General features: G+C 47.6%; 1 protein-coding gene across 1 annotated transcript in view; it reads left to right on the top strand.

The window, feature by feature from the left end:
- The first annotated feature begins 494 nt into the window (after positions 1–494).
- Positions 495–16,510, top strand: part of LOC135195402 (uncharacterized) — a 118,822-nt gene continuing 102,806 nt past the window's right edge. Inside the window, 1 exon segment of the mRNA XM_064221658.1 lies at positions 495–695. Coding sequence (XP_064077728.1) covers positions 495–695 — 201 coding nt within the window.

Genomic DNA, 16,510 nt, shown 5'->3' on the forward strand with positions numbered 1-16,510 from the left:
AGAAAACAAAATAGGAGAGGTATGGAATGAAAGCAAGAAAGAACAGTACAAACATGACATGGAAGAAATAGTGAAAAGATTAGGGCAGCAGATGAAATGCCATATATCTTTAAGAACATATGCATGGAGTGTAATGACCTAACAGAGACAGAGAGTTACCGCATGGAAGAAATCAACATAACAGAAGAGTAAAAAACCAACTGAGAAAATGAAGGCAATAAAGCACCAGGGCCAGATGAATGAAGCCAGTTCTGTTCAAACTACTCTTACAAAGTAACAACCTTCAAAAAGGATTGGCAGAATGTTTAAGCAGCATACTGAAGGGCAGGAAAACGCAGAGAAGCTGGTTTAAGTAAAAAACAACACTTATGCCCAAAAAACAAAACCCCACCGTCAAAGATCTAAGGCCAATTACTCTAACAAATACATCAAATAAAATTTTCATTGGGATCCTGAAAACCAAAATAGAAAAACATAGTAGAAATATAGGAAAAATGAATGAACTGCAATCAGGCTTTACCCACAAAGGAGAGGAAATCGATAATTTATATACTTACAATACTTGCATACAAGAAACGTACAGAAGAAAGGGCCCATTATTTGTAGTATCAATAGACTTCCAAAAAGCATTTGACTCAGTTAATAGAAAAAAGCTCATTGAGGTCATGATGAAAAAATATAGGCTGCATGCAGAAGTAATAATGCAGTTGCAAAGATATATACAAATGATGAAACAAGCCTAGCTATGCCTTAATAATATAGAACAAGATCATGCTAAATGTAACTAATGGAATAAGACAGGGATGCAATGGCTCAACCATATTATTTCTACTTATAAACGTACCTGATATAGGAAAATTTAGAAAATACAACTGAACCGGTTTTTAGAAGAACTAATAAGGATAGTGGCACTATTATATGCAGACGACGGATTAATACTAGGCACACACTAGAAGAAATAACAAAATCAATAAAACCTTATGGAAATCGCAGTGAATGTGGCCTAAACATAAACAAGACAAGAGTATACTACATATACAACGACTGGTACAGTATCGATGATGTGGAGAATATGGGAGCACATGAAGGAATAAAAAAATAGTAAGAATATTAAATACCTAGAGTAACAATCACAACATGAAAGACCTGCTTCAGAGAACAGATAAAAAGGGCCCAAATTAAAGCAAAGCAGATGGCAAATATTGGCTAATGCAGTCATCAATAAAGCTGTAGCAGAGTAAAAATAGGAAAATTATACTGGAAAGGACTTGCGATGCCATCATTCATGTATACAATGGAAGTCATGAAACTTGACAAGAAAACTATAAATGAATTTCAGAAGATAGACAATAAAGTATATAGAGCAATTTTGAAAGCGCCAAGTTACACAGCAAGTTGTGCGTTAAGATCTGAAATAGGGGCCTCTTCCTGCCATTCAAGAGATATCAAGAATAAACTATTCTACCTGAAACATACACTGAAGAGTGGTGGAAATAGGCACCTATATGAGATAACCATGGATCAGTATGAAAAAAAAACAAACCTGGATAATGCAAGTAAAAGAGTATATGAAAGAACTAAACATAAACTTAAGTAAAATTGAAGCAGTTAAAGATAAACAGTTAAGAGAAATAATAAACAATTGGGACATAAAAAGATGGCAGAAAGAAATGAATGAAAAGTCAACGTTAAGAATCCACAGAAAATACAAAGAAAACATATGAGAAGAAATCTGGTATGACAACACTGAAAAAAAAAACAATGCAGATCAGTAGGGCCAAACTAGGTATACTAGGATTAAATGATAGAAATAGGATAAAAGGAGAAGATACAAAATGTTTATACTGTGTGGAACAAAATGAAAATTTAGAACATTTCTTACTTTACTGTCCAGCATACAATGAGATTAGAAATAGATATAGCTTTATGCAGCAACCATATCAAGAAAATAAAGAGGAATTAGTAGCAAATATACTCTTATTGGTAGTTCTACTGAGGGAGGAAGTGGAGAATAGGAAAGATTTTATGAAAGAAATCTGGTATTTCAGAGAGAAGAAGCTAAAACAAACACAAACAAAGGAGGAATAAGAGCAAGGGAGCCGTTTCAAAAGAATATCCTACCTACTACTACTACTAGTACTACTACTATTGCCGCTCTGAGATTAAGTATAAGAATTTGGTATAATTACTGAATGAGCTTTAAAACTTGAAATGCCTATTAACTTATAGTGCATTAGGTAGTGCTATGTAGGCTACATATTTTTCCATAGGTTACGGTTAAAGAACTGGAGCCATTTGAGTACGAAGGATACAGATTTCGCCGACGAAAAAACCTAACCCTTAGGTAAGTACCCTATAACCTAGTCTAGGTATGTTGAACAAAAATATTTCGTCTTGACCAAGCTATGGTTGTGGTGAAACAGCCTTTTTTTTCTCTCAGTTGTCCTACACGATATACAAACCCTCGGTCCTTTACAATAGGAATTAGGCTAGGTACCTACGGCAAAGCTGGAACACTGCCATTGAAAATTCTTGAACAAGGTGGCTAGGCATAGGGTAAACAACCGCTACCGATCATCGTCATCAAACAAGAATACAATTACAACTTTAAAGCATTACTAGGCTATTCCAAAGATTGAAGTTTTCGTCAACATAATGTGATAGGTATATGAAAGCCCCACACGAACTAGGTATAGGTAATAAGCATGTGAGCTCTTTGTAAAATAGTTTGTTTTCAAGGCAGTTTTGAAATCCAATATGGCAGTAATTGTGTGGCTGGCCGTTCTAACCACAGACAATCCACCATCTTTCCCAGCCTTCTCAGCACTCATTTGAACAATGTTAGCGTAGGGGGGAAACAACCAGCGAACTACCAACCCTTATCACGGTGGACAGGTCTTATTCACTTGATATTTAAATGGGTGAAAACAAGAATACAATTACAACTCCAAGCATACCATTCAAAAGATTGAAGTTTCGTCAACATAATGTGATATATGAAAAGCCCATACAAACTAAAATAAGCATGTGACGCTCTTCGTAATATTTTTTCAAGGCAGTTTTGAAATCCAATATGGGGGCTACCGTGTGGATGTACAGGTTCTGATCAGTGACGACAACCATCTTTCCAGCCTTCCCAGCTCTCATTTTTGAACAATGTTAGCTTATATATGTAATGTTTATTGATCTTAGTCAAGATTGCAGTTGTAATCAGCACAATAAAAACAACATTTTGGTTGCCTATATTACTGAAAGTATGAAGCTTTTTATTCCCGGGGTCATGGTTTGAACTGAATTCATTTTTACCTTGTAATCGGTGGTTTTTATCCTTACTGCCATCTCACTGAAACTCCACAGTGCGTATTTGATTGTTTTATTATACACATTTTGGTCTCAATTCACTCCACATTGCACTTTAACAAAAAGTTGCTGTTCCTGGTTCTTAAGCGCACGCGCCACAAACACAGTTATGAGCAGCAGACGACGAAAACTGCAAAGTTTTTATTCCCTAAATTGTTTACTTTACTCGTTATTTAGTTCAACTTTACTTTGTTATTTAAAAATTTTATTGTTCCGATACGTCTAACAAACCATCGGTCCTTTAACAATAGGAAGTAGCTAAGCGGCAGCTGAACGTCGTAATCTTCGAACAAGGGGAGAACGGTAGTAACTGCTTGTCCGACAGTCGCGCGCCGCGCGACTGGGAGGTAAACAAACCACTTTTGCTGTTTCGCGGCGGGTGAAGGACGTGTTCGTCATCGCTCTCTGCCCGCTTCATCGTCGTATGCTTTGTTTATATGTTTTTCTACTAATGGTTTGTTTGACTTGAAAATGAACTGTAAGTACACTGTTTTCATTTTCATTACTTAATTATGAACCCTTGAATTATGTCTCGGTGCCGAGGGCGGGCGCGCTCGCGCCGAGTCATGTATTTGGGCGAAAGGGTGTAATTGAAAAATGTAAGTACTTTTTTCATTATATTTTTGCCCTGTGCGTTCGTTACCGAGAGTGTGAGTGCGCTCTTCGGCACGAACTTTTAATTTTGTATATAGAATGCAATGAAAGTGGATTCCCGCAATTGCAATATTCTTTTCATTTTCATTTATTGGTTTGCATGAATTTAATCTGGATCAATTTTCGTTCTTACCCGGATTGATCCTTACGATTTTTTATGTGAAATGAAATCGCAAGTGCAGTATTCTGTTTCATTTTCATATATATTTTATGATAGCATCATATTATTGGATCAAGTTTCCGTTCTTACCCGGGAATTGATTCTTTTCTCTCCTTTAAGTTCTATGAAGTGAATCGCAAGGGCAGTATTCTGTTTTCATTTTCATATTACTTTTCACTGCTGTGCGGGTGTGGGGAAGCGAAGGTCTGCCAGGAAGTTGGTAGCCGATTCTTCGTCTTCCTTCCTGCCCCCCGCTCAGCTTTCTTTCATTGTTTTTATATGTGGGGTGGGGGGGCTTCTTGCGTTCGGGGTGGGGCAGTCCCCCCCCCCCCCTTCCCCCCCGTGCGTGAGGGAACCCTCTTACTAATCTATCTATGTTACCGCAGGTTGCTACATCCGTGGGAGACGACCTTGAAATGTAGATGTAGATCCTCACGAGGTTTTGTACTCGTTGTCCGGGGCGAGAGTGCTCCCGCAACGAGCCCTGTGTAACGTGTATGCATTCGTCAGAGGCGCAGTGGGGTGCTGTACGAGGACACAAGAAGTCATCGGAAGTCCAGTGACTCCTTTGGTAACGGACGTCCAGTTGTACTCGGGGTCTTCCGTCCGCTCTGGGTGGGGGTTTCTCTCCCCCCAGGCGCGAGGAAGCCCTCTAATTAACCCGACTGTTGCTTCCGCAGGTTTGCCATCAGCGAGGACGACCTGGGAACAGGTGTGAGAGCGCTGGGACTGCAGGGGTTGATTCAGCGGTTGGGCGGGGTCGGCAGTGGTCACCTCATGATACGGTAACCACTACAACAACCAAATCTCGACACCAGCATATGAGATGTCACCGCACCTGGTGTACACACCACATGTCATGTCGGTAACACACGGCTGCAATCCAGAACCAATTTCCTGCCGTGCCAATCAGGACGGTGCCACCGCCACCTGGGTTCTTTTGTATTGCCGACCCCGGACTGCCGCTGCCCAAAGAGATACCCCTGGACCTGCCGCCAGTGCCGAGGAACGGTAGCTGCCGACAGGACGCCTGTCTCTCCTGTGGTACCTGCCGTGCCTGCCGTAAGCTGTTGCTGTCCCAGCCGCTCATTCCCTTTCAGATCAGGTGCCTGCTGCTCATTCACTTTTCAGATGTTCCTGCGGTTCCTGGACCTGTTCCTGTTGTTCCTGCTGTTGGTGATGCTGTCACAGTCTCAGGTCTTTCCGGACAGGTTGCAGTCGGGCCCTGTTGCTTCGGCAACTGCCCCGGCTCCCTCCTGGATGGAAGACCTGACGTCTGTCCTGCGGAGCCTGGCGAAGAAGACCTTTCCCCTTCGACCTTCTAAGGCCAAACAGACCGAAGAAGAAGAAGGTTGCCTCCTTCCCCCCTAAGAAGACTCCTTCGGGATCTTCTAAGGGCCCGGCTCGCTCAGGCGAGCTGGGGAGCTCTTCTGCTGGTCCTCCTGTTCCTTCGGGAACGGGGCCCGTCGCTTCTTCTGCAAAGAAGAAGTCGACGGGGACCAGAGGGCACCAGCCTCGGCTGGTGCGTCCTCACCTGGTGCTTAGCGGTCTGGGTCTGGCCGCTAAAAACCAGGTTTCCGTCTCGGCCGCTTTCGTCGTTCAGGCGAGGAAGGCACCGAGTGGACGCTCTTCCAAAGAAGACCGTCCAGCCAAAGTTTTGACGCCCGAGCTCGCTCGCCGTCAAGACAGCGGCGCGGAGCAGAAGACTGGCGAGAGTCGTGCAGCACGACTCTCGCCAGGCCAGTGGACGCTCTCGCAGCGATCAACTGGCTGCTCGGGCTAACGTGACGGTCGCTGATCAGCCACGGGTTGAGGCGAGGAAGGAGTCCCCGCGGCCGCCGGTACCAGCCACGGCTGGTACCAGCGACTCGACGCGCCGAGAGGACGCTGGCCGGTCTCGACGCGACACAGAGCCTAGCAGGTCACCCGTCCGCCGCTCCCGATGGGACCGGGCGGAGACGGTGACCAGCGGCAGCTCGCCTGACGCTAGAGTCGGTCTCGACGTTCTCAGCCGAGCCAAATCGCCCCAGGCGAGCGGTAAGGCTAGGCCTGCTGCTCGACCGTCACCGCGTGGGTTGACGATCAGCAGCAGCCCTCCACGCACGCTGGTCCTGCCAGCGAGCGAGAGCGTCAGGTCTGCCTCTCCCATAACGGGTTGAGGCGAGGAAGGGGTCCCCCGCGGCCGTCGGTACCAGCCACGGATGGTACCAGCGGCTGCGACGCGCCGAGAGGACGCTCGCCGGTCTCACCGTGACAGCGAGCCTAGCAGGTCACCTGACGCCGCTCCCATCGGGACCGGGCGGAGACGGTAACCAGCAACAACTCGCCTGACGCTAGAGATCAGCGTCGACGTTCTCAGCCAAGCCTCTCGCCTCAGGCGAGCGGCAAGGCTAGGCATGCTGCTCGATCGCCACCGCGGGTTGACGATCAGCAGCAGCCCTCCAAGCACGCTGGTCCTGCCAGCGAGCTAGGAGGGAGCGTCAGGTCTGCCTCTCCTGTACCTTCAACCTCCTCGGGCTACGCCGGGAGGAGCGAGGTACCTATGAGTGATCGCGAGAGGTGCGCCGCTCGCGACCCCGTCTATGACGCCGTATGGACCAGGCACGGTTCTAGGACCGACCAGGACATACGCGCAATTAGCTGGAGGCGACCGTCAGGGGTCTGCCGCTCTTCCTCCTTCTGAAGGAGGAGTTATCTAGGATCTGTTCTTGTTGGAGGGACTGGACGGTCCTACTCCGCAAGACGCGGTACTCCCGAGATACAGAGGAATTTGCAGAAGTCATTAAGCTGATTCGTCAGCATAATGACCCTGCGGAAGGATTGCCGCTCCACCAGCAGAGCCCACGTCTCTGCTCGAGTCGTTTTGGGGCCCCGAGAGGGAACCCAAACCGACGGTGGGTCTGCCGCGATCGGAGCTTGCCGATTCTGTCTCGAACCAGTGTCTCGTCTCCGGACAAGAATGCTCTCTCAGTTCTGGCCGGTCGATCAAGCTACTTCCACCTCCTCTACTGCGACAGCGGCGTTTTCTTACGTGTCTTTCGGACACCGTATTTAAATACTCCTTCGGTCCTCCTGAGAGGTTTCGACCTCGACGAGGACTGGAATGAGTCGGAGGACGGTATCGGCTCTCTCCTGTCAGGTGTCGATACACCCCACCCAGACGACGTTCACAGTGGCGGCAGACCCTTACCTACAGTGAGAGTTCGTAACCCTCCCTCCGCGGGAAAACGTTTTCTCCTGACGATACGTTTTTTTTTCCCAGACTCTGAGAGGCCATCGCCGCAAGGCGATGGCTGCTCCTACTCTTCTCCAACTGCTAGTTCCACTGGGAAGGCGCTGCGAGTATCCAATTCCTTCCCCATTCCCTCTCTCCTTACGGCTACGAGGGAAGGGGAAGGATCCTACAGAGATTTCTTTGTAGGATCCCACGTTCGGGACTGCGCTTACCGGCGGACCTTCGGGTCCTACCTGACGTAAGCCCGGTCGTTGAGGAGGAATCCTGCTCCATTCTCGATTTCTACGGGAATCGAGAGGACCACCAGCCGATATCGTTTGACGAATTCGGTGGGGGTTTCGCAGAACTGCCTTAGGAATTCTACGGAATTTTCTAGCGCATTCAGAGTGTTCGAAGTTTTTTTTACGATCTTCAAACACTTACCGCGAGACCACGGTCCAAAGTGAGCGAGACGAGAATCCCGATATGTTACACGATAATCGGGAACCTCGCCTATGCTCGAATTCCTGGAATTTCTAGCATTGTGAAGAAGACTGCTGCTGAAAGAAACTATCTCACAGTAGGCGACCAACGAAGATAGAGGAGATCGGACGGGAATATCCAGTTTGGCTTGAACTATCGTCTTAGTATTCTGTTCACCATTGAAGCTTTCCTTCGAGGAAGACTTCTCCCTCACTCTCTTTGATAGAGAACGAAGGTGGTCGATCTCCAATCCTTATTTTGTTTTCTTGAAGGAAAAGAATTTAGGATGGAGACGTTGTTCAGAATCCTACAAATATACTACGTATATTAACCTCGCGAACCTGATTCTGCTAAGCAGTTGAATTGTCCGAGGGGTAAGGCGCATATTCCTAGTTATTCTACGGATTGCGACTTAGACGAGAAGTATTATAATTGAAACTGCAACTCGGGTTGCCTGCAACCTCCCAGGGGAGTTTTCAGTTTCAATTTATATACTTATGGTTTTGTCACGACAACACCATTTCAACTTTTATATTTACCGAAATTCGTTTCGCCTAAATATAATTGCCCGAGCATATCTTTTATGCTCGGTAGTTTTTTTTCTAGCCGAACGCATTCCTTCGTTGGAATAATGGATTACCTGGCAACTCAGGATGACGAGTCAGCAGGCTCAACCACTGCGTATTGAACTGCCTGATATAAGCAGCTCAGTATCAGCTGGGGCCCTCCGAGATTCACGGTCATGTATGTCTCTCTCTCCCCTGCTTGATTGACTACCGAACCGTATCTCTGCCTAACAATCATGGACTTAGGTCTCTGATTAACGGGGATTCTCGCAATAATGAAGGACCATCTACTGCGGTGACGCTAGATTCCATCGCCTTCGACTTGCGAGAATTTTCAACAGAGATATCTCTTGGGACTCTTGCATCTTTCTGTTTACCGCACGGTAACAGAAGTCTGTACAAGTCTCCCGCTGCATCGCACTGCGATAATGCGAATGATTTTGCAGACATCTGAAGTTTTTTTTTGTCTTCAAAATATCTCGTATTCGTAGGTGTACAATTGTTCATTGTTCAACACCCCCCCCCGAATTACAAGATGTTTGCAGAAGACAATCGCCTACTCTCCGACCTGACAGCTCTACCTCCAAATGTTCAGCCCATGAGAAGCAGTTTTCTTCAGGCGGCTTTCACCTGTGTTTTCATTACCGAAGAACGAACCCCCCGCTTTCATTGCAACTACGACTTCTCACCCGGACAGCAATGAAATAGCGGGTAGCGTTTTCAGTCATTTGTAAGCACAGGTTATGAATCTTGAGATCCTTCTCTCGATTCATATGGAAGACGTAGGTTGCATTCAATATCTACCTTCGTCTTCAACGGTACATAGTGTTTGTTTCTCCTTAGCTAGATTCAAACAAACATGAGATGTTTTACCTTCATTGGGACCTAGGTCTCTAGAAGGCAATTGACTTTCGCCTGTTGGTACATGCCAAGAAGAAATCATCACCTCGCTGTCCCGGCAATGGTGACAAACAAATACATCATTGTTTGGTCTCTCGGCATAACCCTTTAAAGGCGAAGGTCACGTGACTTACTCGGATGCCTTGACAACTTGCCTCCTACCGAACGCAGTCGGTCGGCAGCTGTCAGAGCGGCCGAGTCAGTTTACGAATTACGCTGTTGACTTAGTTCGGTTGTTACACAGCAACCATACTTCGTTTTAATAGCTTGTCACAGTACCCATACCATTGACACCCACCATGGAGTGTCGGTGTCCTATCCACTACCGAGAACTTCGCTGCATGGGATAGGAGGATGCAGAGAGACTTCGTTGCTAACGGACAGACCAGTTGGGTACTGGACATCACCGAAGTAGAGAGAGGGATAGGTCCATGCGACTATTTCCTTCTTTTCCTCTGAGGAACTGCATGACTTCTCCTGCGAAGTCAGGCACCCAGGGGGTATGGGGATCCGTGACGCTCGATTTCGTACCGAACATTCCGTAGCGAAGACTCAGAACCCTTTCGGTCCCTGACGATTGGTTCGAGTCGTTCACAATCCCCTCCCTAATGGACTTCACCGCCTTCGATGCGAAGGAGATGCTGCCTTGTCCACAAGAACTTCTCCTTGGCGCAGGTACTGAAGGCAGGGGTCTGGTCCAACCAGACCACATGCCCTTCCTTCTACCTTCGGGATATTGCCCACAGGTCCCCCTTGGATCTTTTTTCCCCTTGGGAACCCCGTGGTGGCTGCTCACAACGTTGTGTAGCGAACCCAGACCCTCGCAGGCTGAACAGCATCGAGTCCCTGGTGTGACCGTAAGAATGGATGGTGAATGAGAGTGTGACTGGCTCCTCTTCCCATCTTTTTTTCTTCCCCTCTACTGTGGTTAGAGGGACACGGTCGTCACCCTGCTGGATAAGGACAAGATGCAGGTGAGCTACTCAAACAGAGCCCCATCCTATCCCTTTCACTAGGGATAGGAGCGTATACCACCACTTCCTCCAACAAGGGGGAGGAAGTGGATGCCAGCTTGAGACAACCCATACTTTATGTTGCCTCTTGCAAACAGGAACAAGTTTCTTGCTTGCTTGGTACGAAGAGATACGCTTGCCTCTCTCTTAGTACGTCGGCCCAGAGGTTCTGACCATTGATCCTGCGGTAGCACACCCCGATCAATCGGACAGAGGCTTGGATCCCTCCCTCGCTCTTACGACCAGGGAGGCATTCCAGGGATGGACGAACACCCAGTCTGTTCATCAAAAGACTCCGATTCCTCCACCAAGAAGTGAGTCTTCCCTATTGTTAAAGGACCGATGGTTTGTATTACGTATCGGAACAAATGACAATTTGTCGAAAATTGCATTTTTCCTAACTATACAAACCTGAGGTCCTTTACATATAGTCCCTCCTCATGCCACCCCTCACTCTGCGTATTTTGCATGGGCCAAAAGCAAAAGTGATTTGTTTACCTCCCAGTCCGCGCGGCGCGCGACTGTCGGACAGCAGTTAACTACCGTTCTCCCCTTGTTCGAAGCTTACGACCGTTCCAGCTGCCGCTTAGCTACTTCCTATTGTTAAAGGACCTCAGGTTTTTGTATAGTTAGGAAAAATGCAATTTTTCGACAAATTGTCATATTTAATTAATTTATATATCCCTTTTTTGCAACCAATACCCCGAAAATTACAGATATTTCTAAAGTAGATAGAATCCAATGTTTCTAACCTTTTCGTACATCTGGCTGCCGCGGAAACCATAGAGGAACGACTACGAATAAATGGATGATGTATTTTTTTTGCTTTTTTGTGTTTTGCTAGCACTTTTCATTGATTTAAGACTATCTTATATTTTGAATTTCTTTATAACCGTATGCCGAAATAAATGTAACCTTTAATGTTTGCATGCTAAGAATGGCAAATCATCGTTGCCACATTAGTGGAGGCTTCACACACACGCCGATTCATTATTATAAACTGTTTCCATGAATTTTAGTTGTCATAGTAATGCAATAATGATAAAATTGCTTTAATATTTATGTATATATACACTTCCAATACATAGCCTAATTTCACCAATTTCAACATTTTGTGTGTAGTCTTAAACCCAGTTTGGAGGGTGAACACATACCGAATGGCAACAGAGAGAGAGAGAGAGAGAGAGAGAGAGAGAGAGAGAGAGAGAGAGAGAGAGAGAGAGAGAGAGAGAGAGAGAAGAGAAGGAAGGCGAAGGAACAAAGAAGGTAAAGGGTGGCGCTGGGGTGGGGTAGAGGTTAGGTGGGAGTTTTTACGCGTGTTCGTATCCATTTCTGCATAATGGAGTTTTTGTCTCTTGGTACAAGGACAAGTGTCGTTATTCTTTATGATTAGTGATTCATGATACTTACATAATAACTCTCCATAAAATTTGTTAATATAATTTACATAACCTTTATGGTCTGAACGGCATTTCTACAAATGTATGAATTCTTTAGACAACGGCGCTAGCGACGCTGTTAACTGAAAATTGTGCCGTAAAAATACCTTTAAAACACCCTTATTATTTTTTAATGAGTATTTTTTTACGACAGCCGTAAAACCGATTCGCTGTTTGAGTGATTGCGCCGTTAACCGCGGGGCCGCCTTTATATAGATTCTAATGTGTATACGCACAGATATATTGATTCATTGTTTTAACTTCTATATGCTTCAAATAAGCATGCTGATAGATATATACAGTGGACCTCCCCGTATTCGCGTTCTCCAGATTCGTGGATTTCTCTCGGGAATGTTTCCCTGCATTATTCGCGGAAAATTTGCACATTCGCGGTATTTTGCTATGAGAAATATCCACAAATTCCTGGTTTTTGAACAATTTCATCATAAATTACACTTTTTGTGATAAAACTATTAAAAAAACCAAGTATGAAAATTTTTAGTGGGTTTTTCTTGAGTTTTAAGCAACAAAATAGGCTGTTTTTAGCATTTTTATAGGGGTTCCAAACATTTGCGGGATCTAACTATTCACGGGGGCCGTCTGGTAAGCATCCCCTACAAATATGGGGGACCACGGTAATGATATTGATACTGATACAGATTCTGATACTGTTACTGATATTTTTATATATGGAATGCTCAGTCAAGGAGGTTTTCTACTACACAGTTAGCCAGCGTCTCAACAACTTTTCGTGCATTTCATAGTACCAACAAACTGTCTTGAGTCAAGAGAAATGGCCAGTTTCCGATGGCTCGTATATCAAATGCCTTAAGGGCATAAGGGAGATTGTCTGGGCGGGTTCCGACGTTTTGTTGATTAGCTATTCTTGTTCCCTTAATCCTACGCCAAGCGAATATGTTCACATGATGAGAATCACCACCATCACCAAAATCACAAGTAATAAAATGTAGAAACGAAGATCCTCTTCGATGACGTAAGCAGGGGTGGGTGGTGGGGGTATGGTCCATGGTAGCCAATCACGTCAGCTGGTGTGCTACCCTCTGGTCGAAGGTCAAAGGGAGTGCTGGGATATGGGTATTAACCCCAAGAATAATTTGCAAAAATAGCCCTTTCCCTTGTGATGGTGCTGATTCCCACGAACAGTGTAGTTGGTCGTTTGCTCTACTGCAGTCGTCCGCGAGCGACGAACAGTCGTGAAGTTTGCAGCTGATCCATTCGGGCTGGCGGCTTTAAATTCTTCAACAGCGAACCGCAGCCAGTCCCGTTATTCATCCCCCCTGCCTAAGCGAACTTATATTTGGTCAAAAGAGTAAAATCGATCAAGACATCGTTTGTTTGTATGGGAAGAGAAACCGTTCAGGGCTAGGTCTAACTCGCATAAACTCTTGGATATCGTATTGTGGAATTCAAGGAGTCAGCCCGTTGCAAACCCTATTATTCATGGCATTGTAACATTGAGCAAAAAGGTTCAGGTCTCTGACGGCCGTAAAAGTTTCCTTATTAGGGGAAATTAATACGTAGCCAGACAAATTCGATATTACTGGTAATGAGCTATTTGACATATAAGCAGGAAACGGAGCTATTTTGTAAGATTTCCAGGCATCAGAAGAATCGAAGGGAATATTAATCATAATTCTGTAGTTTGTTCCGATAGATAACTACAAACCCTCGGTCCTTTTAACAATAGGAAGGTAACTAGCGGCACAGCTGGGACGGTCGTAAGCTTCGAACAAGGGGAGAACGGTAGTTAACTGCTTGTCCGATCGTGCGCAGCTCCCGAGAGGTGAAGAATCTCTTTTGCTTTCGGCCGCGAGGGTGTGAAGGACGTGTTCGTCATCGCTCTCTGCCCGCTTCATCGTCGTATGCTTTTGTTTATATTGTGTTTTCTACTAAGGGTGTTTTTTTTGACTTTGTTGAAAATGAAACTGTTAAGTACACTGTTTTCATTTTCATTACTTATAATGAATCAACATGGAGCTATCGCTGTACAGACGGCGATTTCCGCTCTTTTCATGAATTGAACCCTTGAATTATGTCTCGGTGCCGAGGGCGGGCGCACTCGCGCCGAGTCATGTATTTTGGGCGAAAGTGTGTAATTGAAAGATGTAAGTACTCTTTTTCATTTAATTATTTTTTTGCCCTGTTGCGTTCGTTGCCCGAAGAGCTTGATTGCGCTCGGCACGAGCCTCTTATTTTGTATGAATAGAATGCATGAAAGTTGGATTCGCAATGCAGTTTTCTTTCATTTCATTTATTAATTTGCATCAAATTTAATTTTGGATCAATTTCCGCTCTTTACCCGGGAATTAATCCTTACGATTTATTGCTGTGAAAGTGAAAATAGCAAGTGCAGTATTGTTCATTTTTCATATATATTTATGATAGCATCATATTATTATGGATCAAGTTTCCGCTCTTACCCGGGATTGATCTTTCCCCCTTTAAGTTCTTTGAAGTGAATCGCAAGTGCAGTATTCAGTTTCATTTTCATATTACTTTTCACTGCTGTGCGGGGGTAGGGGAAGCGAAGGTCTGCCAGGAAGTCGTCGGAAAGCTCTCCCGCGACTCCCTTGGTATCCGATTCTTCGTCTTCTTTCCTGCCCCCCCCCCCCCCGCTCAGCTTCCTCGTATTTTGTTTTTTGGGGTCTTCTTCCTTCCGTTCGGGGTGGGGCATGTCTCCCCCCCCGTGCGTGAGGGAACCCTCTTACTAATCGGTTCTGTGCTACCGCAGGTGCTACATCCGTGGGAGACGGACCTTGGACCAGGTATGGGGGCCACTGCGGCTGCAGGCGTGCCTAGCATCCACGATCTGCTGCAGCGTCTAGCGAGGTCTGGGGCGGTGACCTTGGAGCGGTCTCCACTACAACCTTCACGGCCGCTTATGCTGCTTCCCCCCGCTGGTTTACACTCCCCATGCTGTGTCGGTGACGCCGTCTGCTGCTTCTAGGGCCGGTTCGCCGCCGTACCCGAGGATGGGGTATGCCGCCGCCGCCCTGTGTTTTCTCGTGTTGCCTGCCCAGACTTCCGCTGTTCCAGCAGCTCGCCCTGGACCGGCCGCCAGTACCAGGTTCCCGCTGGCTGCCGATGATTCTACGAGGCGATGGCTGGGGCCCTGCCGTACCTGTCGCTGATGTGGTTCCCGCTACTGCTTGGCTGTCCCTTCTGTTTTTATGTTTTTACCGCTGCCCGCTGTTCCTGCCGCTCCTGACTGGTTGCTGTTCCTGTCCGCTCCTGGTTCCTGCGCCTGTCCATGCTGGTCCTGCCCATGGTGTGTCTTCCCCAGTCCCAGGTCCCTTCCGGACAGGTGCAGTCGGGCCGTGTTGCTTTGGCAATAGGCCCGACTCCGGCCTGGATGGAGGACCTGACGACTGTCCTGAGTGAGCTGACGAAGAAGAGGAAGGTGTCATCTTCGTCTTCGTCTGTTGGCTGCCTCTTCCCCTTCGACTTCTAAGGCCCATAAGCCGAAGAAAAAGAAGGCTGCCTCCCCCCCCTAAGAAGTCTCCTTCGGGAACTTCTAAGGGCCTTCCCACCTCGGTGGGACGGGGGTCCTTCTGCTGGTTCCTCCTGCTCCTTCGGGAGCGGGGCCCGTCTCCCCTTCCGTAAGGAAGAGATAGACGTGGGGACCAGAGGAGTATCGGTTAGCTCTCGGTACTTCCTCGCCTGGTGCTAGCGGCGATGCCGCTACGCCAGGTTCCGGCTCGGTCTCTCGTTCGCCGGGAGATCCCGAGTGTACGCTGCTCCCTCTGGGAGACCGTGCAGCCAAAGTTTCGGCGCCAGAGTTCGCTCTGCGCCAAGACCACGGCACGGAGCAGAAGGCTGGCGAGAACCGCTCAGGTGACTCTCGCCAGGCCAGCGGCCGCTCTCGCAGCGACCAGCTGGTAACCGGGTGTTTTGTTTTATTCCCCCTAAGAAGACTCCTTCGGGAACTTCGAAGGGCTCGTCACACGTCCGGTGTGACGGGGTTCTTCTGCTGGTCCTCCTGTTTCTTCGGGAACGGGGCCCGTCCTCCCCTTCTGAGAAGAAGAAGACGGGGACCAAGGGTCCGTGCTGGCTACCGCTGGTACACCCTCGCCTGGTCTTGGCAGCTCTGCTGCTAAGCCAGGTACCGGCTCGGTTTCTCGTCCGCGAGAAGTTCCGAGTGTACGGTCTCCTTCGGGTGACCGTGCAGCCAAAGTTAAGACGCCTGAGTTCGCTCAGCGTCATGACCGAGGCACGGAGCAGAACACTGTCGAGAGCCGCTCAGGTGGACTCTCGCCAGGCCAGCGGCCGCTCTCGCAGCGACCAGCCGGTACCTCGGGTGGACGTGACGGTCTCTGACCGGCCACGGGTTGAGGCTGGGAAAGAGGTCCCCCAGGTCCCCTCGACCGACGGTACCAGCCTCGGCTGGTACCAGCGGTTTGACGTGCCGCGAGGACGCTCACCGGTCTCACCGCGAAAGTGAGCTCTGCAGGTCACCTGACCGCCGCTCCCACAGGGGGGACCGGGCGGATACGATGACCAGCAGCAGCTCGTCTGACGCACGGACGGGGTCGACGTGCTCAATCGAGCCGCTCGCCACAGGTGAGCGGCACGGCCAGGCCTGCAGATCGATCCCCACCACGGGTTGGGTGATCGGCTGCAGCCCCCCACGTACGCTGGTCCTGCCAGCGAGCGGGGTGGGGGGGGGGAGCGTCAGGTCTGTCCTCTCCACTACCTTCAAC

The sequence above is a fragment of the Macrobrachium nipponense genome, chromosome 16, assembly GCF_015104395.2.
Source record: "Macrobrachium nipponense isolate FS-2020 chromosome 16, ASM1510439v2, whole genome shotgun sequence".
NCBI classification, from domain to species: domain Eukaryota; kingdom Metazoa; phylum Arthropoda; class Malacostraca; order Decapoda; family Palaemonidae; genus Macrobrachium; species Macrobrachium nipponense.